The 26,226-nt window shown below is 40.7% G+C and overlaps 1 protein-coding gene across 6 annotated transcripts in view; it reads left to right on the forward strand.

Annotated features, from left to right (window-relative positions):
* The first annotated feature begins 2,643 nt into the window (after window positions 1-2,643).
* RPRD2 (regulation of nuclear pre-mRNA domain containing 2) overlaps window positions 2,644-26,226 on the forward strand; it is a 64,958-nt gene continuing 41,375 nt past the window's right edge. For 3 of the 6 annotated variants that reach the window (XM_023759161.1, XM_006095206.3, XM_006095202.3), the window contains exons 1-2: window positions 2,647-3,430; window positions 25,264-25,393. In XM_023759161.1, the coding sequence (XP_023614929.1) occupies window positions 3,226-3,430; window positions 25,264-25,393 (335 nt within the window). In that variant the 5' untranslated portion in view covers window positions 2,647-3,225. Of the gene's footprint in view, window positions 3,431-25,263; window positions 25,394-26,226 lie in introns of all 6 variants that reach the window. The other 3 variants (XM_023759160.1, XM_006095204.3, XM_023759162.1) reach the window with 3 other exon arrangements.

Raw genomic sequence — 26,226 nt, forward strand, 5'->3', positions numbered from 1 at the left:
CTTACCCCCACCCTCCCCTACTTTCCCTCTGGGGATTGATAGTCTGATCACTGTTTCTCTGTCTTTGGATCTGTCCCTGTTCATCAGTCTATGTAGTTCTCTATATTCCACAAATGAGTGAGATCATGTGGTATTTATCTTTCTCTGACTGGCTAATTTCACTTAGCATAATGCTCTCCAGTTCCATCCATGCTGTTGCAAATGGCAAGAGTTCCTTCTTTTTTTACCACAGCGTAGTATTCCATTGTGTAGATGTACCACAGTTTTTTAATCCACTCATCTGCTGATGGGCACTTAGGCTGTTTCCAAATCTTAGCAGCACAATTCATCATAGCTAAGATTTGGAAACAGCCTAAGTGCCCATCAGCAGAGGGGGTTAAGAAAAATTTTTTATCTTACTCCCCCCTACTTCATGGACTGAAAAAAGCTTGCCGACCTGGCCAGTGTGGATCAGTTGGGTGGAGTGTCATCCCATACACTGAAAAGTTTTGGATTTGATTCCTGGCAGGGTACATACCTAGGTTGCAGGTTTGATGCCTGGTCGGGTGCATATGGGAAGGCAACTGGCTGATGTTTCTCTCACATTGATGTTTCTCTCTTTCTCCCTTCCTCTCTCTCTAAAATTAATAAGCATGTCTTCAGGTGAGGATTAAAAACAAAAATGCTTGCAAAACCCAAGGACATTGGACATGTTTTTCTTACCTAGCCATGTTGTTGGTGGTTAGGCTCACACCCCAAGAATCAGTCTTTTTTGTAGCAATGGGCTAATAAACCTTTTCTTTTAAAGACTGTGAAAGTTAAAATTTTTGTTTAACAAGAGCAAGTATCACTTCCTTCCTGGTTCACCAAACCACCATTCCTATGCCCATACAGGATCACCCATTCTATGCCCTCTGCCTCTCTTAACCTGCTTCATACTTCTTCATAGACTTCCTTACTACACCCTGATATATATTTGCTTACGGTATCCTGACACTGAGCTCCAGAGGGAAGGAATTTTTGTCTGTTTTGCTGTTACTCTCCAACATCTAGAATGGTTCATTCCACATGTTCAACAACTTTTTGTTGAATTAATGAATACTAGATATGAGCTTGACAAAATAGGTTTCCTGCATCAAGAAACACGAGTCTACTAGGGAGACATAAAATAATTAAAATATAATAATTGCATGTGTTCAGTGGGACACAGAAGCCTCCAAATCTGCTCAGAGGATTTACATGGCAGATGAGATAGAACAGTTAATCTAGGTGGTGCTAAGCAATATACTAGCTATCTAAGGCTCCTGTAAACTATAATGTATTATGCAATTGTGAGATTGTCTTAACTGGCCAAGGTGAGATATGTTAACCTTTACTTGTCTTGAAAATTTTACGGGGAGCCTGGCCCACGTGGCTCAATGGTTGAGCATAGATCTATGAACCAGAAGATCACGGCTCATTCCTGATGGGGAACATGCCCAGGTTGCCAACTCCATCCCAGTTGTGGGACGTGCAGGAGGTAGCCAATCCATGATTCACTTTCATCATTGATGTTTCTCTCTCTCTCCTCTCTGAAGTCAAATTTTTTTTTAAAAACCTCACCAGAGGGTGATTTTTCAGAGGGGAAGATAGAGGGAAAGACAGAACTATCATGTCAATTGGTTGCCTCCTGTGAGCACCCCAACCAGGACCCGGGTGGGGAACTGGTCTGCAATTGAGTTCCGTGCCTTGACCCCAAACAGGGGACCCTTTGCTCTGCAGGCCAACGCTCTATCCACGGAGCCAAACCGGCTAGGGCTGAAATCAATTTTATTAAAAATATATTTTATTGATTTTTTTATATTTTATTGATTTTTTACAGAGAGGAAGGGAGAGAGATAGAGAGTTAGAAACATCGATGAGAGAGAAACATCGATCAGCTGCCTCCTGCACACTCCCTACTGGGGATGTGCCCGCAACCAAGGTACATGCCCTTGACCAGAATCGAACCTGGGACCTTTCAGTCCACAGGCCGACGCTCTATCCACTGAGCCAAACCGGTTACGGCTCAATTTTTTTTTTTTTAAATTTTTACCGGGAAATTTTCATTTACTGCTTTATCTTCCTATAATTCATATAGTCAAATGGCTATGAATGGTATGGTCCCAGGGTAATGTAAAATATCGCTTGGGCTGGGAGTCTGCGCAGAGAACGGCTCGCTGGAGCTGGCGCATGCGCATCATCAAGGCACTGCAAGATGGCTGCCAGCCACTTTGTCGTGCGTCAGTTCCCTGAGGAGTTAGTGCCCGGCGGCTGCAGCCGCCAGAAAGTAACAGTGGCCGCTAAGTGGTGGGCGTTTCCGGCCCTGTTTTGTGAGCTGGGGAGCCTCGAGAGAGAGATCTCACTAGGGAGGAAAAGGCAGGGCGAGGCGAGGCGGGGCGGGGCAGCCCCCTCCCCCAACCTCTCAGTTTGACCAACTCCCTCCTCCTCCCTCTCCCCTCCCCGTTTTTCCTCCCAGCCCGCTACACGCCGAGGTGTTGCGCACGCGCAGAAATCATAGACGCGCCTCCGCGGCCCTACGGACCTGCGGCTCCTGCGCGCGCTTCTCGTGCTTCTCCCTTGATTGGTCAGCTGGCCCCGCCATCACGGCCTCTCTGCTTTCTAGGTTGAGAAGGAAGAGAGGGGCGGGACCACGCGGCGCGTGCGCGATACTGTTGCTGTCCCCTGGCTATTGCGTTGCAAAAAAAATCCTGACTAGCCATCCTTGGGCCTTTTCTGTACTAGAGGATCTAAAGGAGAAAGATTTCTGCTACCGAAGGGGCAGTCGGGTAGTATTACGTTTCAGATATTAACGCCCGCCCTGATAGAAACGTGGGGATAGGAGTGGGGAAGGGCCTCCGCGTAGAGAGCCGGAGTAGAAAACCATTGATTTGGGGGGCCAGGCGTTTGGAAAGGCTTTGCAAGGACCTGTCTTCCGCGTACTTCTTCCTTGGTTACTGACTGGTTTAAACACAACCCCTTGAGCAATTCTGATAAACCTTCGCGACCCACAGCCCCTCCTTGAAGCGTGTAGGAGCCGCCAGCGTGCCCGGCAGCTGGTCCGCCCGTCCTGCCGCCAGAAGAGCCCAGCGCGTGCACCATCCCCTCCCCCTGGCCTCCCTCCCCACCTCCGGCCTCCACGCACTCGCAGTGATTGTTTTGCTCGCTCCCGCCGCCGCCGCCGCCGCCGCCGCCAGAGGAGCAGCAGCGCTTGTGCAAACCGGGAAGATGGCGGCCGGCGGCGGCGGAGGCAGCAGTAAGGCCTCCTCCTCGTCGGCCTCTTCGGCAGGGGCTCTGGAGTCCTCGTTGGATCGAAAGTTCCAGTCGGTAACCAACACCATGGAATCTATTCAAGGCCTGTCGTCTTGGTGTATAGAGAACAAGAAACACCACACTACTATCGTCTACCATTGGATGAAGTGGCTCCGGAGATGTGAGTGTTGGGGGTGCCTGGGGCCGGGAAGACTGGGGACATGAAGGAAATAATTGCGTGACTCGCGTGGGGTTTTCCCGTGGAGCCGCTGCATGTGGTGGGGGCTGTTCATGTCTAAAGCTTTGACCTGAGTGTTCCCCAACCCAGACTCCATTCCTAGCCAGGGTTTTCCTAAATTGCAGGAGGCTTCGCATTTCTCGGATATTTTAGCCACTGACCTGGTGTGACCTTGGGCCGTTGGCCCCAGATCTAGAGGGATTTATGCACGATGTCGTTTCAGAGCCCGGTGCGCTTTTGTGGACTTTGCTGAAGCTCCACGGAAATTGTCGCGTCCGTTTGTCTCTTAGGAGAGGCCTTGACGTGTTAATGATTTCTGGTTTTCCTGAAGATGGACGGGCTCTGGTTTAAGCGGTAGTAAACCCACCCATTTCGCTGGGATATGTTGGGTCTCTCTGTTTGTAACCGATCTAAACTGGTGATGTGTAATAAGAAGGGCCTTACCTGGATGAATGTTAAGGAACATGAGTTCCACTTAGAGCTGAAGCGACTTGACCTGGGAGGTTTCCCCGTGTTTGCTGCAGGGCTTTTCGATACTGGTCGGAAACAACTGTCGTCAGTATTATCAATGCTTTAAAATCACTTGCAAAAAAAAATTTTTTTTAAGGAATTGAGTTTGGTTTCATGTGTAATAATCAAAACGGGAAATCAGGAAATGCGCTTTCTTTTGGGGGTGCTGTTTGAGTATGTAGTACCTTCACCACTCCCCTGGTTATGACTTTTTTGTCTTCATTGGGGAGTTTTTCCACTTTGCTGCTTTACTACTGAAAAGAGGTCTGGTAAACTGTCAGGAAGCGTGGATCGTTTGCAGAAGGTGTCACATCTTTTAGAAGGAAGTGTGGAGAAGTCACTGTTGCTTCCTGCTAAGAAGAGATGGTTAATCCCAAGTCCATCTATGCTTGAATTTTAGACCTTTGTTGCTTCCTGTCCATAGCTGGTCACCAGTGATACCCACCGTTCAGTTATTCTTATTCCACTGCAGCCATTGCTTATGTAGTGTTTTGGTTTGTGTTTAGGGAGCAGATGGATGCAAAATCATAGGCCCAGGCTTAAAATCATTTGTATATATGAAGTTATTGTTGGGAGAGATGTTTTGTGGCTCTTTAAATAATATATGCTGAAAGGGTTGTAGAACCAAGACGGGGATTACCTATATTTACCAATAGCAGATCGAAGTTACTTTCTATACTTATCAAAAGCAGATTGAAGTTTCTTTCGAAGAGGTCAAATTAGAACATACAAAATCAAATATATGTTATCAGAGACCCTCTCGTTAAATATCTGCCATGTGCCTCGCCCTCATCATTTATAGTATATCTATCTCAATACACCTTAAAACAACCCTAAGAAGTAGATTTTTTAATCACTGATTTACAGATGGGGACACTAAGGCTCAGAAGTGTTAATTAAGTTGCTTAAGTTTACACAATAAAATGGTGGAGTTGGGATTGACTCTACCATATCAGTTGGCAGTGACCACATTTAACTTTGTAAAATGTTTTCAAGATTATTTTTTAATGTACTTGGTATACCAGTGGTAGCAAGCAGTGCTCATGTGAGTGGAGGACTTTTCTTAAACATATTCTTTGTGTTTTAAAACATTTTTACTAAATTATGAAAGTACTTAGCATTTTCTGTCTTTGGGCTCTGGTGCTTTAACTGTATGGTTACATCATTTGCAAGAATAAATTGGTTTTCATCCCTGCCTTGTGGGATTACAAATGACAATTACTGTATTTTTTCTAGGCAGCCATACTAGAGCCAGAATTTTTCTGCCTCTGCTATTGATATTGTGTCAATATCAATATTGTTAATATCTTAAGAAGGGAAAAAAATGATTGCTCTAGGACGGGTGGGGAATGTCTGGCCCATGGGCCCTATAAGGCCCTGGGAATCATTTGGTCTGGCCCTGCCAAGGCATTGGGGGTGAGTTAATTAAATGTTTTACCAAATATAGCAGGCTAATTTTTAAGTTGATAATTTTGTATGGCCCGCAAATGATGTTATAAATATCCAAATGGCCCTTGGTGGGGAAAAAGGTACCCCACCCCTGCTCTAGGAAGACTACATTTGAAGTGCATAATATGTAGTTTATTTAGTTAAACGCTTTTGGCTTTGTAAAAACCTGATTTTTGTTCCCTTGGCCTAGTGGAATGTAAGTAACTTTCTAAATAGTTAAGGGTAATTTGTAGTAGTTTTGTATTTACAGTTGACCTTTGAACAACTCACGGGTTAGGGATGCCAACCCCTGAACAGTCAGAAATCTGTGTATAACTTTTGACTCTTCCAAAACTTAATTGTTGACTGGAAGCCTTACTAATTAATTACATAAAGAGTCCATTACACATATTTTGTGTTATATGTATTACATACTGTATTCTTACATGAAAAATGAGGCTCAGTGCATAAGCTACTTTCATTGTGCCTTTCACCACTCTTCTGTCTCCCCTTAAACTCTTGTAAGAAGAGACAATAAATAAGTAAAATATTAAATATATTAGGAGGTGAGAATATTAGCAGTGTTGTAGAGAATATAAAATATAAAGCAAGGAAGGGGGATACAGAGTGTTATGGGAGTTTGCAGTTTTAAATTGGATGGTAAGGGAAGGCCTCACTGAGAAGAGATATTTGAGCAAGGAGGTAAGGTATTAAATAATATAGATAGGAGGGTGTGAGATAGAGTGTTCCAAGACAAAGAGGACAGAAAAATACAAAGATCTTGAGGTTAGAGTGTGCCTGCTAAGCTTAAGGAGCAGCAAGAGAGCTTTTGTGGCTGGAAAGGAGTAGTTAAAATGAGGATTAACAGATGAACTCAGAAATTATGGTGAGTGATGGCAAACGGAGAGGCAGAGCACAAAGAACTTTGTAGATATTTTAAGGAGGTTTGGCTTTTATTCTGAATGAAATGGGGAGCCATTTGAGCAGAGGAGTGATGTGAACTGATTTGTGTTTTTAAAAAGGTCATTGGTTGCTGCAGAAACACGTATATCAATTAGGTGGCTATAATAGTAATCCTGGGGTCAGATGGTTTAGATCAAGTTGTGGCCAGTTGAATTGATATGAAGTAATTTAATTCTAGATCTCTTCTTTTTTTAACATATTTTTTTATTGATTTCAGAGAGGAAGGGAGAAGGGGAGAGAGAGAGAAACATCAATGATGAGAGAGAATCATTGATCGGCTGCCTCCTGCACACCCCATACTGAGCATCAAGCCCGTGAGCCTGCAACCCAGGGCATATGTCCGGGAATCGAACAGTGACCTCCTGGTTCATAGGTTGAATGGTCCACCATCTATCACCGAGCCATGCCAGCCAGGCTAATTCTAGATCTCTTTTGACAGTAGATCGTACTGGATTTCTAGATGGATTAAATATGGGGTAAGAGAGGAGAGTAATAATAAATGACTTTTTTTGCCTGAGTTGTGCAACGGTCACCACAGGACAGGGTGTTAGTTTAGTGTGTCTTTAGAGCCACCAGGCTGGAAGAGATCTACAGTCATGTGCCACTGAATGGGGATGCATTTTGAGAAATGCATTGTTAGGCGATTTTGTCATTGTTCGAACATCAGAGTGCACTTACACACACCTGGATTGTATATATAGCCTAATACACACCTAGACTACATGATAGAGCCCATTGCTCCTAGGTTACAAACCCGTACAGCATGGTACTGTACTGAATACTGTAGGCAACTGTAACACAGTGGGAAGTATTTGTGTATCTAAACATAGAAAAGGTACTAAAATACGGTATAAAATGGTTCACCTATATAGTGCACTTAGCATGAATGGAGCTTGTAGGATTGGAAGTTGCTCTGAGTGACTGTTGAGTGAATGTGTACACTACTGTACAGTAAGGCTACACTGAACACTGTACTCTCAGGCTACACTAAATTTATAAAACAACACAAGATTAAATCAAGCACAAGAGAATGATGCAATCAGGAGAGTGGCAAACACCAGATCTGTGAGTCTACTGCTGACATAACAAGGCCTAATGTTTTACAGCAAACTTTTTTTTAATAAGTAGAAAGAGTGCATTCTAATGAGAAAAAGTGTAGTATAGTAGTAAATACATACACAGTAACAAGGTTTTTTCTTACCATTTTTAAGTATTATGTACTATACATAATTATATGTGCTATACTTTTATACAACTGGCAATGCAAGAGGTTTGTTTATACCAGCATCACCACAAAACAGAAATGAGGAATATGTTGTGATGGATACATCACTAGGCGATGGGAAATTTTCAGCTCTATTATAATCTTGTGGGGCCACCTGTATGTGCAGGCTGCTGTTGACCGAAATGTTGTTATGTGGCCCATGACTGCACTAGGGATTAAGTGTGGATAGAGAAGTAAGTGTAATAAGATAGAATAATAAGAGTAGATAGACAAAAGGTTGAGAGAAGGCTCTGGGGCATTCTAGTATTTTAGATCCCTCTTTCTATTTATTTGATCTGATATGTTCTGGGCTTAGGTTCTTTTTGAGGTTCAAGGTAAACTTTGTCTCAAGTCCCCAAAGAACTAATACATCTATTTGATCTCTTGCATATTTCTACTCTTGGTTTAGGCTTCTTGGCAAATTATACCATAATTGGTCTTCTTCCTCCCCTTTGGATACCTAGGTCACATTTTCTTCATTCCATTGTCCTAGGTTCATAGAGATGCAAATAATATTTTCCATGTTTCCTGACAATGTTTAAAAACATGGAAGTACCTTAGTTATACCGTATAATTATTGCAATGGTATATACTAAATGAGCCTTTTTACCTGTATTGTGACATTTTTTTTATATATTTTATTAATTTTTTACAGAGAGGAAGGGCGAGAGATAGAGAGTTAGAAACATCAATCAGCTGCCTCCTGCACATCTCCCACTGGGGATGTGCCTGCAACCCAGGTACATGCCCTTGACCAGAATCGAACCTGGGACCTTTCAGTCCGCAGGCTGACGCTCTATCCACTGAGCCAAACCGGTTTCGGCTGTATTGTGACATTTTACAAGCCATTGTTATGTTCTTCATAGAGCTGCTTTGTCTGTCAAATGCAGAAGGGTGGTATTATATACATGGCTCTAAGTCAGTGGTTCTCAACCTTCCTAATGCCGCGACCCTTTAATACAGTTCCTCATGTTGTGGTGACCCCCAATTTCATTGTTACAAATTGAACATACTTAAAGCATAGTGATTAATCACAAAAACAATATGTAATTATATATGTGTTTTCCGATGGTCTTAGGCGACCCCTGTGAAAGGGTCGTTCAACCCCCAAAGGGGTCACGACCCACAGGTTGAGAACCGCTGCTCTAGGTGGATCTAAAATAACATATAGAACATAATTTTGCTATATAGCTCATAGTAAGCTAAATAAATTATGTAACAGATAAACATTCTATTCTCATAACTCAAAATGTGAAACAATATTGACAAGCTTCACATGGTCCTGTGGTATGGAAATCTTGAAAGGAAAATTTCATTGGCAGTAGAATAATATTAACATTAAAATTTGCTCAAACAGGTCACCCCAAAATTAAAGTTTTATCTGCAGAGAAGGGGTATGTATGTGTGTAATTTCTTAGGAAGTGAGGCTTACTAATTTTATTCAAGTCCAAAGAGGGTATGTGAGTTAGTTGTTTTAAAATTTCAACTATCTGATTATGTGAGGCCTTTTAATGTGTAGAAGGAGTTCAGAGACCCTAGTAAAATTGCTCAATAATTTAACACTATTGTACAAACCAGCTTGACTGAGTTTCTCATTTGTCAAAGAAACAAAAAGTAGTTGTTTTGTATAATTATAGAGTACCTGGAGAAATGCACATCTTGTAGAGAAAGTAGTAGAACCTAGTTCCTCCTTTTGGAAAAAGGCAAAAATTTCATCTGGGCTTTGGAACATAAAGTTTTTCTGGCTAAGATAAAGACAGTTTAAAAAATACCTCATTCTTTTTATTCTTTTCTTAGAGAGAAACATTGAAATAGAGGCTCTTTGATGAAAGAAATTAAATGTTTAGTTGCTGGGTTTAAATATTTTGGTTGTGGCCTTTATTTTTTCCCTCATCTCTCTTCCTCTCTCCACTTCACTCTTTAGTGAATAGTTTCACTTGCTTTCACTGTATGGTTCTTTGGTAACCACTAGAAGAGGGAGAGTGAGTGAGCGAGTTTCTTTTTTACCCTTTAGTAAAAGCTGCAGTGTTCGAGGGGGAAAGATCTTTTAATGTTAGGAGGTACAACATTCCACATTTTATTTCTAAAAGACCAGAACGGATACCGAGCTGTTTGATAGTTTAAAAACTATAGCATAAAGCAATATTTTAAAATGATGATCTCTTGTGTCCAGGAGACAGTCAGCATTACTTGAGTTATTGAAATGTATAGTGTCTTCCTGTGTCCAAAGACAGCATTCAGAAAATGAATTCAGGAATATTGAATGCTTGCTTATGTAAAACTCTGTATTGGATGCTGAAAATTATAAGAAACTGAACATTTAGTAACTAAGATAAGAATTGAACAAAAATAATTGGTCCTGGGAAGTATGATAGTATGCATTTTTATATGATGTAATACTTTAAAAGCGGTATCACTTTTTGGTTGCAGTGGAAGTATTCACTGAGTTTATTTACTAGATATCATACATATATTACCTCTAAACCTGACATTAGCTCTGTAAGATATGAGTTATCCCCACTTAAAAATTTTATAAGCTGGGGCTCAAGGAAGTTAATTGATTATTTTGAGGAAATTGTCAGAAAATTTATAGTGTAGGAAAGGGAAACTACCTGGTTTCAGAGTGGCTAAGCATAAGTTTAATTTTTTAAAAAATGTAGGCAGAAGGTGAGAGTGGGAGAAAAAAAAGAAATAATAGATTCAAAGCCTCTGTTGCTTGCAAATACTTTATTATTTAACAATATTCTTTATTAAATTTCTAGTCATTAATGTAGTTAACTTCACAAACATATCACTAATAGATTTAATAATAAATAGTTAACATTTACTGAGTTCTTATGTGATCTCATTTAATATACAATTCATGAGGTAAATTTTTATTACTTAATAAGTCTATTAGTGATATATATGTAAAATTACACTGGTGACAGGGAAAATAATGAAGAAATATTATAAATGGTAATAAGGGAAGTACTAAAGGCTTAGTGATGTAAGTTGCTCAAGGTACACAGCAAGTGAACAGTAATTTCAAATCTAAGCACTCTTTACTCCAGAGTCTACTACCATTGTGCTAGACTGCTTCCCGTTTCTTTCAAAGTTTATTGTTATTTTGTATTATTCCATACGTAGTGAGTGTGGTGTGTATAGTATAATGGTTCCCAAACAGCCTTATGCCTATTTTTTTCCAGCTTTATTGAGATGGAATTGACATCTCAGTAATCATGATACAACATGATTATTTGATATGCATATATATTGCAAAATGATTACCACAATAAGGTTATCACCTCATAAATTTATTTGTGTTAGAGAACGTTTAAAGATCTAGGAACTTTCAAGCATATAATACCGTATTTTAACTATAGTCGCCATATTGTACATTAGAGCCCCAGAACTAATTCATCTTATAACTGGAAGTTTGTATCCTTTGATCAGCATCTCCCCACTCCCTAGTCCCCGGCAACCACCATTATACTCTCTGTTTCTTTGAGTTTGTGTGCCTGTGTATTTCACTGATTTCAAAGAGGTTTTTAGTAAGTAGAATTAGATAGAACTTTTCAACCAGTTGTATGTTGGGAATGAAGTTAGAGGAAAATTTGAAAGATGGATTCTATGGGTTCTGTCTTGGGTGACAGAGAATTGGGGAGGAAGAGATAGATAATGAAAGCAGATTTGAACATATGGAGTTGGAGTGTTTAGAGGGCATCTGAGAAGAGTTGTTTAGTAGATAATTAGCCCTTTAGATAGTGTATATAATCCTCATATTGGCTAATATTTATGGACAGTTATGTACCTGATGCTATCCTAGGAACTTTACACGTGTTATGTCATGTAATCTTGACAATAACCTTTGAATAGGTAGGTATTATTATTATCCCATTGAGTAGATAAGGAAAGAAGTGTTTTGAAAAGGTCATGCAGTTGGAAATAGGGGCTGGGCTTTGAAACTAGGTCTGACTGACTTAAGAAATGGTCTTGCCCTGCTGCCATGGCTCAGTGTTGAGCATCGAACTATGAACCAGAAATAGTGTGAGAGTTGTCATATACCCTGTATCCAGTTTTTCTTGTTATTAACATCTTAAATTAATTAGTGTGGTGCATTTGTTACAACAAATGAACTAATATTAATGTGTACTTATTAACTAGAATTCATACTTTATTTGTGGATTTCCTTAGTTTTTTGCCTAGTCATCATGTCTCTTTTTTGACTAACAGTTTTGAGGAGTACTGGTCAGGTATTTTGTAGAATGTCCCTTAATATGGGTTTGTCTGATTCTTTTTTCTTCATGATTGGGTTATAGTTCCTGGGAAGAAGTAAAGTGCCATTTTTATTGCATCATATCAAGGGTAACTACCAGCATGACTTATCACCCATGATGCTAATGTTGATCGCTGGTTAAGGCAGTGTTTGTCAGGTTTCTTTTGTAAAGTTACTTCTCCCTCTCCCCCATCACACTGGACACTTTGGAAAGAGGTCACTGTGCATAGTACACACTTTAGAAGTGGGAAGTTATGTTCCTCCTCCTTGAGGGGGTAGTATCAATGTAAATTATTTAAATTCTTCTGTATGGAAGGTTATAAGCATATTTTTAAATGTTTTTATTCATTTTTAGATAGAAAGGGAGAGGAGAATACATCCTCAAAGAGCTCCTTTGCTTTTTTTAAAAAATATATTTTATTGATTTTTTACAGAGAGGAAGGGAGAGGGATAGAGAGTTAGAAAAATCAATCAGCTGCCTCCTGCGCACCCCCCACTGGGGAAGTGCCTGCAACCAAGGTACATGCCCTTGACCGGAATCGAACCTGGGACTCTTCAGTCCACAGGCTGATGCTCTAGCCACTGAGCCAAACTGGTCAGGGCGCTCCTTTACTTTTTTGGCATACACTAGTAATGCATTAAAAATATGCTTATGCCTGGCTGGTGTGGCTCAGTGGATTAAGTGTCATCCCATGAACCAAGAGGTCCTGGGTTCGATTCTGGTCAGGACACATGCCCTGGTTGCGGGCTTGATCCCCAGTAGGGAGCGTGCAGGAGACAGCCAATTGATCTCTCTCTATCATCGATGTTTCTATTTCTCTATCCCTCTTCCTTTCTCTATAAAATTAATAAAAATATTTTTAAAAAGAAGACTAAGCAGATGAAGTATTTATGCATTTACTTTGGTAGCTCACAGTGAGTCAGGGTCAGAGAAGATCTATTAGACTGTAGTTTCTAGATATGAGCTAATCAGTTTAAGAAAATAAAAAACTAAGGGTGCTGAAATAGGATTGTTTATATTGCCAGCTAAGGACATTAAATTTGTTATTATCATTTCATAAAGGTATTTTAATAGAAAAGTAGAAAGAAGATGATAAGGAAAAATCCCTTAGTATGGATACATTTTACTTTAGGAAAAATAAGCTGCTATGTCCTTATTTTTTTCATTTCTCTGCAAACCAGTAGAAATTTCATTAAAGGCCAAAACCAGAATTTGGGAACAACTGCCAAAGGCCATACTGCTTCTTGGAATTTTTTCTTTTTTTAAAATTATTGATTGATTGGTTGATTGATATTAGAGAGAGGAAGGCAGAGAGAAACATTGATTTGTTGTTCTGTTTATTTATGCATTAATTGGTCGATTCTTTATTGTATGTACCCTGACTGTATATGGAACCTGCAACCTTGGCATATTTAGACGACACTCTATCAACTGAGCTACCCGGCCAGGGCAAAATTTTTCTTTACTTACTAGATAGATTGAGAAAAAAGTCAAGGCATGGTATCCAACTGTGACAACTAATTGTGACGTTAAATAAGTTTTATAGAAACCAATTCTTCTAAATCTTTTGTAAATGTATAATTTTACAACTCCTGATCTCAGATATCCTTTGTTGTTATTGGTGGTGGCATTGATTTTGAAATGTCAACTGATACTTTGGTTAATATATTGTGGTTTTTTAAAAAGATATATTTTTATTGATTTCAGAGAGGAAGGGAGAGAGATAGAAATATTAATGATGAGAGAGAATCATTGATCAACTGCCGCCTGCACGCCCCCCTACTAGGGATGGAGCTCGCAACCCAGGCATGTGCCCTCACCGGGAATCAAACCGTGACCTCCTGGCTCATAGGTTGATGCTCAACCACTGAGCCACGCCGGCCAGGCAATATATTGTTTTCTTACAAGTTATCCTTTCTGCTCTTTGCAGCATCTCTCTTCCTATCTATTAGAGAAATATAAGGTGTGGAGAGGTAGATTATCATGATACACATTTAAGCATATAATTACCAAGGTAAATTTGTTAAAAGAATCAGTATGATGTGTTCTTAATACTCAATGGGATGTTTTGGGAATTAATTTGTTTGAATCAACCACACTAGTATTTCTCTTCATTGATGTACATAATAAATAGTTGTCTTGTGCCAATACTTACTGAAGATGAAAAGGAAAAATCTGCTGTTTTTTTGGCCTCAAGTTAGACCAGGGCAGACAGGCAGTCAACAAAATACATATTAGCAAGCTAGTTCATAGATAGTCAGCATTATTGAAGATAGAAAAGAAGTAAAACATTTTACAGTCCACCCAAGAAGAAGCTAATGTGTGAAACACTGCATGATCCTATATAATAAAAGCCCAATATGCTAAGTGTCCAACCGTTCGTTCAACTGTTTGACCAGTCACTATGACACGCACTGACCACCATGGGGTAGACACTCCAGCCGGTAGGTTAGCTTGCTGCTGGGGTCTAGCCAATTGGGACTGGGCGAGACGGGCTGGACATGCCCTGGAGCCCTCCCACTGTCCCTCCCCAGCCCTGATCATGCACCGGTGGGGTCCCTTGGCCTGGTCTGTGCCCTCTCACAATCTGGGACCCCTGGGGGGGGGGTGTTAGAGAGCCGGTTTTGGTCTGATCTCCGCAGGTCAGGCCGAGGGACCCCACTGGTGCACAAATCTGTGCACCGGGCCTCTAGTATTAAATATAAGAGCAGTATGAGTTCAGAGTAAAGAAAAATGGAAGTGGTTTCAAGAGTTTTCATTAAGGACTACGGATTTGACTTGGGTTTGTTTATTTTTTAAATTGATTTCAGAGAGGAAGGGAGAGGGCTTTGTATTATACATGAATAGAGTTTTGGTTATAATCAACTTTTTAAAAAAATATATTTTATTGATTTTTTTTTTTTTTTATAGAGAGGAAGGGAGAGGGATAGAGAGTTAGAAACATCGATGAGAGAGAAACATCAATCAGCTGCCTCCTGCACACTCCCTATTGGGGATGTGTCCGCAACCAAGGTACATGACCTTGACTGGAATCGAACCTGCTACTCTTCAATCCTCAGGCCGATGCTCTATCCACTGAGCCAAACCGGTTAGAGTGGTTATAATCAACTTTTAAAAATATTTTGTTAATTAAAGATATGTGCATAGTTATTCTGCATAGTTATTAGGTACTAGTGGCCTGGTACACGAAATTCGTGCACGGGGGGGGGGGGTGTCCCTCAGCCCGGCCTGCACCCTCTCCAATCTGGGACCCCTCGAAGGATGTCCTACTGCCAGTTTACAGGGATCAGGCCTAAACCGGGAGTCAGACATCCCTCTCGCAATCCATGACTGCTGGCTCCTAACCGCTCATCTGCCTGCCTACCTGATTGCCCCTAACCACTCTGCCTGCCAGCCTGCTTGTCCCCAACTGCCCCCCACTGCCGGCCTCGCCCCCAAATGCCCCCCTTCCAGCCTGATCACCCCCAACTGCTCCCCCCTGCTGGCCTGCTTGCTTCTACCTTCCCTCCCCACTGGCCTGCTCACCCCCAATTGCCCCCCTGCTGGCCTGCTCACTCCAAACTGCCCCCCCGCAGTCCTGATCACCCCCAACTGACCCCTGTTGATGGCCTGCTTACCCCTAACTGGCCCCCCTGCTGGTCTGCTCACCCCTAACTGTCCCCCCCCCCCCCTCTGGCCTGATCACCCACAGCTGCCCTCCCCTCTTGGCTAACCACCTCTACCTCGGCCCCGCCACCATGGCTTTGTCCAGAAGAATGTTCGGAAGGTCTCCTGGAAGGTCTCCCAGTCTAATTAGCATATTACCCTTTTATTAGTATAGAGGCCTGGTGCATGGGTGGGGGCTGGCTGGTTTGCCCTGAAGGGTGTCCCAGATCAGGGTGGGGGGGTTTCCCTTGGGGCGTGGGACGGTCTGGGCAAGGGGCCTGTGGTGGTTTGCAGGCCAGCCACACCCCCATGGGGTGAGGGTCCCCGCTGTGGGGGGGCATGGCCAGTCTGGGTCAGGGGCTGAGGGCTGTTTTCAGGCTGGCCACGCCCCCCGGTGACCCAGGCCCCCAGCCCCTCCTTGAGCGGAGGCCAGGGCGGGCTGGAAGCGTGGGTGGCCCCCAGTGACCTAGGCCCCCAGCCACTCCTCCATCACCGGGGGCAACCCAAGCCTCCTGCTTGCTCCAGCTCTGTGGCCTCTGCCATCTTTGTTGGGTTATTTTGCATACTCACCCTGATTGGCTGGTGGGCATAGTGGAGGGATGGTCATTTTGCATGTTTCCCTTTTATTAGTGTAGATAGATTTGATATTCCTCTTTTCACCAGCATTGTTATTAGTGAAATATGATGAAATTTGAAAGAGTAAATGTTACAAAAGAGCCATGATTGCTTAACACTTGGAGTGGGGGAAACGAATTAAGTCGGCTCGCGTGAATTGCGCGTACTCCGCGGGAGCCGTCTTTAACTCGGTTCATATAGATTTGCGGTGGAGTGCGGGAAACGTGTAAACTCGGGCCGATTGTAACTGCGTATTACCAAATATTTGTTTGTAATCCACCCTTTTGGTGGATGGAACAAAACCAAAAGACAGAGCCATCTTATATTTTGGCGGGAAATTCACAAGAGCCATGATTGCTTAAGACTGTAATATATAGACTTATTGAAGATAGAGTTGGTTAACATGGAATGGAAGTAAAAGATTCCTTTCCCTTCACATCTTGGATCATTGCTTGGTATTATTTAGTATAGTAAATATGTGCAAGGTGTTAGCAATATTGAGGAAGGGCAGTATAAAATGTAGCCATATATAAGGGTATTTTCTTTTTAATTTTTAATGTATTAATTTGAATAAGTAAGTACCCAAGTCAAATTCTAAAAGGTGTACAAGTATAAAAATAAACTCTTCTGCCCTAGCTGGTTTGGCCCAGTGGATAGAGTGTCAGCCTGTGGACTGAAGGGTCCCGGGTACGATTACGGTCAAAGACACATGCCCCGGTTGCGGACTCGATCCCCAGTAGGGGTTATGCAGGAGGCAGCCAGTCGATAATTCTCTCTCATCATTGATGTTTCTATCTCTCTCTCCCTCTCCCTGCCTCTCTGAAATCAATAAAAGTATATTTAAAAAAAATAAACTCTTCAATCATGACTGTCCCTGTCTCTCATGATCCTTTGGTTTCCTTCTGTAGCAGTTTCTTTTATTCCTTCCCAGAGTTATTCTCTATGAATATAAAGTACATGCTCATTTGTATTTTTTGAACAGATATAGCATACTAGACCCATTGTATCTTGTGTTTTTCACTTTATATCTTGGAGATAGATCTAGATGAGGTATAGAATATCCTTGTATTTTTTTATGTACTATTCAGTGGGTAGAGGTAACATACTTTATTTAGCCAAGCCCCTATTAATGGACTTACGATATTTCCAGACTTTTGTTGGAACTAGTGTTGCAAAGAATATCTTTATAGTCTTTGTACATAGGGGCAAGCGTATCTGTGGGATAAATTCTCAGCAGTTTGGAGACTGCATTGCAGAGTGGTGAAACTAGAGGCAGAGATCAGTTAATTAGGTTTGTTGTAGTAATAATGAGAAAATGAAGTAAGGTGGTAGCAAAAGGAGTGGGAAGGGAGAGAATGAATTATGAATTATATATATGTAGTCCATCAATTCTGAGATGTACGTTGTTTTTCACATTTTAACATGTTTGAAATCTGTGCATTTTACAGTTGATGGTTTCATACAACTAATTGGAAGTACTTATTCTTGGTGATATATTAAATGGTACATGTTATAAAGAGTGGTTTCTTAAATTCAAAAAAATACAGTAATAAAGGAGGTAGGATTCACAAGACTTACATGTCGTAAATAAGGGGAAGCAAAGGTCAAAGTTGACATACTTTTTCTCTACTTTCAGTATGTAAACCATTTTTCTATTTTCTGTATGGTCTTTATATTTGATTAGTGGTTAATTAATTTTGTTAATTAACCAACTCCACTATTGGTGGATGTTTATTTTTTTATTTATTTTTATTAAATATATTTTTATTGATTTCAGAGAGGAAGGGAAAGGAGAGAGAGATAGAAACATCAATGATGAGAGGGAATCATTGATCAGTTGCCTCCTGCATGCCCCCTACTAGGGACCGAGACTGCAACCCAGGCATGTGCCCTTAACCAGAATCAAACCCGGGACCCTTGAGTCCACAGGCCGATGCTCTATCCACTGAGCCAAACCGGCCAGGGCTATTGGTGGATATTTAGATTCTGTTTCTTTGACTCTTTATTGATCATTGGTAACACTGAACAGTTTTCTGTTTAGAATTAGGGAACGTTTGGATTTAGTGGATTTCTAGATAATTGTATATAACAATATTTAACAAATGAGTGGCAAATTATTTAAAGAACTTCTGAGTTGATATCTTATGAATGTTAAGAGACAACTTTGAAATTTTTAGTTTAGATGGTTCTCTTTTGGTATACATTGAAGTTATTTTATTCGTGATTCCCAACCTCGTGTATATACGTATATGTATGTATGTATGATATATACTGTAACTGGTAGTATATAATTCCATAGAGTGAATCGTTCAGAAATTAAATCAGTTGAATGTTTTGATGCTTGAAACACCCACAGATTTAGGAATATTCAAACTTGCTGGTTCTTCTGTTTCTTTTCATCTTTGTGAAGATAATCTTATTATTTCTTCCAGTTCTTTGTTAGTCAGTATTTCTCTATGGCCTCCAATTTTATCTTGAAATTTAATTGCCTTTGTCCCTGAACACTTGTTTAACTTTGTTGTTAATTGTTTTTGTTCTTAAACTCTGGCTCAGTACTTACGGATGAATTCTTGTAAGTTAAATGTAAATATGATTTGACTTCCATTAACCTATAGCTCTTGAGATCTCTAATTTCTGTATTGGGCTATTCTTTGTACTTTATTTTATGGAGCATATTAATATATAAGACTTGGCTATTGAGGACGGTTCTCAAAACCATGGCATCACACCACCGAGTTAGTACATTGTTTCCAAGTCTCAACAAGAATACCTCATCACGAGGGAGTTCCAGGTACATTTCAAGTATGTTGATGAATCTGTTCCCAGATAAAACTAATTGTAAATCTGAGCCCTCAAGCAAAATATTAAGCTATTAGTTTTTTTTAAAATAGTAAAACAATATAGATGATGTGTGATAGAATTGTGCACCTGAAACTTACATAATTTTAGTAACCACTGTCACCCCAATAATTCAATTTTAAAAATTCCTTTTTAAAAAAAACATGACCAGTTTTGCTCAGTGGACAGAGTTTTGGCCCCTGGACAGAAAGGTCTTGGGTTTGATTCCTGGTCAAGGGCACGTACCTTAGTAGTAGGCTTGGTCCCTGGCCCCGCTCGGGGGCATGTGTGGGAGGCAGCCAGTCAATATGTTTCTCTCACATTGATGGTTCTCTCAGCTGCTTTATGGGATTATTAACCAAACTGAATAGAAAACTACTTATTATTCTTCATTCCTTTTCCTCTTTTCATTGTATCTTCTTTCTCTTCTAATTTATTCATTTAAAAAGTAGTCACGAAAGCCTGCTGTGTGTAGATGCTGAGAATTCAATCATAAACAAAACTGACAAAAAAATCCTTCCCTTGCATGAGGCTTATATTCTCACTAGGGGCCCGGTGCACGAAGATTCGTGCACAGGGGGTGGGTCCCTTAGCCCGACCTGCACCCTCTCCAATCTGGGAGCCCTCAGGGGAGCCCTCTCCAATCTGGGAGTTTCTGTCTGTCTTTGCAATCATGAGCGAATTGTCTAAGACCCCCAACCCAGTTTGGTTTGTTGCTCACAGAATAATAGAGGCTTTTCTTTTTTCTTTGCTTCATTGGTGGAGATTTCCTGGAAGTTTTAGGGTATCTTCCCTTTAATTTTTCCTAGACACTCTGATTTTACTTATGTCTCTCACCTTTGCTTTCCCTCCACCCCCCACCACAACAGTAACTTGCTCCAGGCTCACTTTGCTCTAGTGCAGCCATGGGCAAACTACGGCCCGCGGGCCGGGATCCGGCCCATTTGAAATGAATAAAACTAAAAAAAAAAAAAGACCGTACCCTTTTATGTAATGATGTTTACTTTGAATTTATATTAGTTCACACAAACACTCCATCCATGCTTTTGTTCCGGCCCTCCGGTCCAGTTTAAGAACCCATTGTAGCCCTCGAGTCAAAAAGTTTGCCCACCCCTGCTCTAGTGTTTAGGACTGTGGTTGGCAAACTGTGGCTCGCGAGCCACATGCGGCTCTTTGGCCCCTTGAGTGTGGCTCTTCCTAAGCCTTAGGAGTACCCTAATTAAGTTAATAACAATGTACCTACCTATATAGTTTAAGTTTAAAAAATTTGGCTCTCAAAAGAAATTTCAATCGTTGTACTGTTGATATTTGGCCCTGTTGACTAATGAGTTTGCCGACCACTGGTCTAGGAGATCCGTCTGCCACCAGAACTACAATTCCCAGCATTCCTGGTGCTCCCCGCGCTCTTGGTTTTCCCTTCCTGCTCTGTCTCCGTCCCATGGCCTCCTACTCTGCCAAGTCCTCCAAGCCGCTAGCTCCCCCTCTCTGCTCTTCGTCTGGTGGCTTGGGGAGCCAAGTTCCCCAAGCCACTCCACTCTCTGCTGGCTCTCCCGCTCTGCTCTCTGCCCGGTGGCTTGCGGGGCATGGCTCCCAGCGACCGAGGGACGTACCCCCAAGCCTTCGGCTCTCCTGCTCTGCTCTCTGCCTGGCAGCTTGGGGGAGCGACTGAGGGAGCCACGTCTCCCCAAGCCGCTGGCTCTCCCATTCTGCTCTCCGCCTGGCACCCGTGTATGCAAATTAACCCACCATCTTTGTTGGGTTAATTTGCATGCTCACTCCTGATTGGCTGGTGGGCATTGCGGAGGGACGGTCAATTTACATGTTTCTCTTTTATTATATAGGATGGGAGGAGATAGGCAAAATATAAACAAATAAATTCTACAGTATATTGGGAAATTATGTATTATGTGGGAAAATAAAACAAGGAAGGATGATAGCAGTGTTGTTGGCTTGATGTTGTAGTTTTCCTGGTTAGAGAGTACAGGAAGTCACTGAGAAAATGACATGTGGGCAAATATTTAAAGGTGATGAGAGAGGTAAACTATAAGACTATATGGGAAAGGAATGTTTCAAGCAGAGGGAGCAGGGAGCTTAAAGGACCTGGAGGCGGGGAGTAGGCCAGGTGTGTTGTAGGTCTTGTAGCAGCAAGGTGGCCAAAATGGCTGGAATGGTGACCAGGACAGGGAATTGGAGACATAATGTGGGGCCAGACTATTTAGGACTTACAGGCCATTGTAAGGACTTTGATCTTTGCTCTGAGTAAGGAGGGGAGCCATTATTGGAGGGATTTAAGCAGTGGAGTAATATGATCATATTTCTATTTTAAAAGGATCAAGATCACTCTTCTGAGTTGAGATTAGACTGAAGTGAGGCAAACAAAGGTAGAAACAGGGAAACCAGTTAGAAGGCTACTACAGTAATTCAAGCAAAAGATGATTATGACTCAGACCAGGAGGCAATGGTAAGTAGTAGTTGGAGTCTGTATTTTAAAAATTTTGTATAAAAGCTTTTTATGGCTTCTTGTTAGCCACAGAATAAAGGCTGAAACTTTTTAGCTCATTATTTAAGTCCCACCAGAATTTGTCATCTAGCAAAGATTCTCCCACTGTTCTTCCACCCAAACCTTCCTGGTCAGACAAATATAGAAATAGGTAATGGTTAAGAATATAGATTCTGGAGCCAAACTGTCTGTATTTAAATCCCAGCTTTACCACTTACTAGCTGTGAATAGGGACAATTTATTTAATTCTATCTCTTAAATGGAGCTAATAATAGTACTAGGGTTGTTGTAGGGACATCAGTTAAAATTTGTATCATCTTTAGAATAGTGCCTAGCACACAGAAAGGGATACATAAGTTTTTGTTAAATAAATTTAAAATTCTACCCTAAATTTCTCCCTCCTCCAAAACAATAGGCAATCATTGCACAGGCCTATTCAGCACCTTTGCTCAAGACTTGTTCTCACTGGAGTGCTCTTCCCCTTCTTTCCTGCCTATGAAAATTTAACTTCTTCATTAAACATTTAATATTAATTGAGCACCTATCAGACACTGAATTAGTCGTTGAGGACATGGCAGTAAACAAGACAGAATCCTAGCCTTCAGGGAGTTTATACTCTAATGGAGAGTGCAAACCAATACACTATAGTGTGGTAAGTGTTGACTGGGTAAGTTCAGAGTTCACTAAAGGCATCGTCTTGTGGAGTTAGGGGAAGCTTCATCGAAGATGTGAGATGTCAGCTAAGACTTGAAGAAAGTCAAGGAATTAGCCTATTGAAATGGGTGTCAAGACGAGGGAAGGGGGTGAGGCTTGGAGATGAGAACAAAGATTTGTTCACCAAACTGGAGCTTTAAGGGAGAGAGAGGCTAAAGTTGAGGCTAAACAGGTAAGCAAGAACTTTGGTATAAGAGGGTTTGAAAAATATTCAGGATGGGCCATCTCGAAAACCCATAGGCATCTTCCCAGATTACCTCAACCAACTTTTCTCATTCCTTCTGAATTTCTTAGTGCTCTGGCTAAAGTGGAGGGTTTACATTGGGGGGAAGTGGCAGTAACGTTGTTGGGGATGATTTGTTTTGGGCAGAAGTAGAAATGAGATGGAGGGTCAGAATCTGACATGGATTAAATTTAAAATTTTGGATGTTTCCCTGTGGATGAGTGGAAACACTAAAGATTATTCAGAGTGGATTATCATAGAAAAGGAAAGTTCTGAGAGAGAGAGATTTCTGGGAATTGTAATTCATTAAAGATAAAATTTGATTTTGAAGGGGAGGAGATGAGACTAGAACAGAATGTAAGATCCAGATCATAAATGGAGTCTAAGGTATTTGGGCATTTTCCAGTAAGCAATTGGAAATCATTGGCAGATTTGATATCAGAAATAACTGGACAGTTTCGCATATTAGAAGATGAATTTAGCAACAATGTAGAGAATAAATTTGGGGTGCCCAAATCTAGAAACAAGATCACCAGTTGGGAGGCTATTGAAGTAGTAGTCCAGTTCAAAGGTGATGAACCCAACAAAGAGCTATAGTAGATAGAGAAGGAGAAGAGGGATAAATTTGATATTATTGGAGACAAAATTGACTAGACTTGGAGATTTAACAAATGGGGGCTGAAGGGTAGGGAGGAGGAGGAGTCAAAAAAATTGCTAAAATTCTGGCTAAATACAGGAGCAGTAACAGATGGAAGAGGAGGAAGATTAATGTTAGTAAAATATTGAAAAATCAAGCTCAGGGTGCCTCTGAGACTTAGCATTGATTGATAAAGGGAAATCCAGGCTTGAAAAGTATGGATATGGGAGTCATGGATACATAGGTGGTAGTAGTTAAAGGCATGGAAGTGAATGATTATGCTGGTAGCCATTTTCTGTGTGCTAAGCACTCTCCTTAATGCTTTATATACATTGTTTTATTTGTTTTAAAATGTTTTTGTTGATTTCAGAGAGCAAGGAAGGGGAGAGAGAAACATCAATTCGAGAGAGAAACATCGATTGGTTGCCTCCCGAATGCACCTGACTGGGGATCAAATCCTCAGCCTTTTGGTGTATGGAACGAAGCTCCAACCAACCAAGCCAACTGCCCATATACATTGATTTATTTAATTCTCATAACAACCTGTGAAGTTGTCATTCTGTAATTATGGAGTTAATAGAAGTTAAAGTGAAGACAGCGAGTACATAAAGCTCTTTCAGATTCCTGATTCTGAAAGACCTTACCTGACTCAGATAAGTTGATCTGGATGGGTTTAAATGTGGATACATTTTTTTGAGAGAACATAATTTCCATCTAATGATTTATGCTTTCTCTGTGAAATAGCATGTAAGCTTATCTCCTGAGAGTGAGAAAGGAATGTGGTAACATAGAGGGCTTGACAAGAGTAGTAGAAATTTGAAATAGCTCTTACAGTAAATGAGAGAAAATGCTGATTAAAGACATGTGGAAGGACAGTAACATTGAGGGCCCAGCTGAAGGAGATTGAATTTATATGGTTTCAATCTTCCTGGTGACAGGATTTTTCTTCAACAGAACACAGGAGTGGAAATAAAGTTGTAGTGAAGGCATTCAATTAGATTGATCCAGATTTAAGATTTTGTTGAGTGCCTGTGCTAGAAAGGCTAAATTTGAGGCAGGTGGGGGAACGATGATGAAGGTTTTGATAAAAGAGTTATTTTAATAATGGATCAGAAACTCTGGAATTGATGGAGAAAGAATTTGAATACTGGAAGAGGCTGTAGAGAAAATAAAGAACTGAGATTCTGATGAAAGTGAAGAACAAAAGAGTGGTTCCGGGAGGATACTGAATTAGAGATCAAGAAATTGGGGGACTAGAAAATACGATGGATCATCCATGTGGATATTAAAATTGTCCAGGATAACAATGAAATTTGGGGTGACATTGCTCAAGGTTCCAGATAGTAAGTTGATTGGGCCTAATCATGGGCCTTTGAAAAAGGTTGACTCAGGTGTGTTTTATGGGATCAAATTATTCATTTCCCAGGACCTTTGCTTGGTGATGCAAGTAGCAGCAGAACCTCTTTTCCAGTAGATGGAAGGACTTACATGTATCTGAGTGGATCTGGACTGGTTGATGAAAGGAGTCTATCTACAATTATAAGGAATTTGCCTGAGGTCACATTCTGATTGGATTCTAGAAAAGCCCACGCTCTTTCCAGTAAACCTGGTGTTTTTGTAACAAGTTGAGCTGCTTCTACTCAATTTTTAAAAAAATATATTTTATTGATTTTTTACAGAGAGGAAGGGAGAGGAATAGAGAGTTAGAAACATCGATCAGCTGCCTCCTGCACACTCCCCACTGGGTATGTTCCCCTCAACCAAGGTACATGCCCTTGACCGGAATCGAACCTGGGACCCTTGAGTCTGCAGGCCGATGCTCTATCCACCAAGCCAAACCGGTCAGAGCTACTCAATTTTTTTTAATCTTTTTAAATGTTTGGGAGAGCAGTTTTTTTTGTTTTTGTTTTTTAATTTTAGCTTCTCCAGAGTTAATGAGTTTTTTAGTGGCAAGCATCTATAAAGTGAAGTAGAAATCTATTCAAGGAGTACCTTAAACAAAAACTTAACCTGAAGCAGTCAAGGTTTTTAGACACTAGGTTCAGTAAGTTGATCATATTAGTTCATTTGTCTGTTCATCCATCCATCCAATAGCAGTTTGAGAACACTGTATTTGGAATAAATTGAACTAAGTATAAATTGACTGATTTTGTTTTATTTATATCTTTTATCATCTCTAGCTGCCTATCCCCACCGTTTGAATCTCTTTTACCTTGCCAATGATGTCATCCAGAACTGTAAAAGGAAAAACGCAATCATATTCCGTGAATCATTTGCTGATGTACTTCCTGAAGCAGCTGCTCTAGTGAAGTAAGTAAATTCTTACTGGTCTTTGGGATCTAAGCTTAGAAAATGTAGAATTTTAGATTCCATTTTTACCCATTACTAAGAACTGTAATAGTTGTACATGCTTAAGGATCCAAGAATATTTTGTCCAAGTTATTCATTGTAACCTTCCTGCTAATGTACGCATTTTTTTCTTTCAAAAACTCTTTGTTCCCTTTTTGAAAGTTTGTTATTTACAGTCTGCCTCTTCTGGCCTACCTTGCCATATGTATCTCCTGGTCATACTCTCTGGCTACTTCTTTGCAACCGCTTCTGTTTTTGTGGGGGTTTTCACACATTTGCCTACTTTTTTTAGAGTTTTTCTGAAATTTTGTTCCCTTCACGAAGTCTGTGTAATTAAAGGGGAATGGAGATATTTATTCCCAACTACATATTGATTTATTTCATTCTTAGCAAAATTATATCCAGCATTTTCCAAAATGCTGGAACACATATCTGATCTTATTTTTGCCCTGTACTAATTGTTTTTCTTGTGTTTTATCCATATTTGTAAGTTGTTTGGTACAGGAGACACACACACACACACACAATTGACACACACACACAATTGGAAGGAAAATAATCATATGGAACAATAAAAATAGCTAAATATTTCCTCAAATTATATATTTATTAGCTTAATATATTTGTATAAATATATTAATATAATATACTACTGACCCATTTGTTAGATTAACCCCATCATAGCTAAATGATCCTTGTTCCTTCCTTTTGATTATAACTTGAGATACCTACTTTGGTATTACAAAAGGTCAAAATATGGTCCTGCTTGAATGTACTAAGACAGTGGTCGGCAA

Source organism: Myotis lucifugus, unplaced genomic scaffold (assembly GCF_000147115.1).
Source record: "Myotis lucifugus unplaced genomic scaffold, Myoluc2.0 scaffold_151, whole genome shotgun sequence".
Classification (NCBI taxonomy): domain Eukaryota; kingdom Metazoa; phylum Chordata; class Mammalia; order Chiroptera; family Vespertilionidae; genus Myotis; species Myotis lucifugus.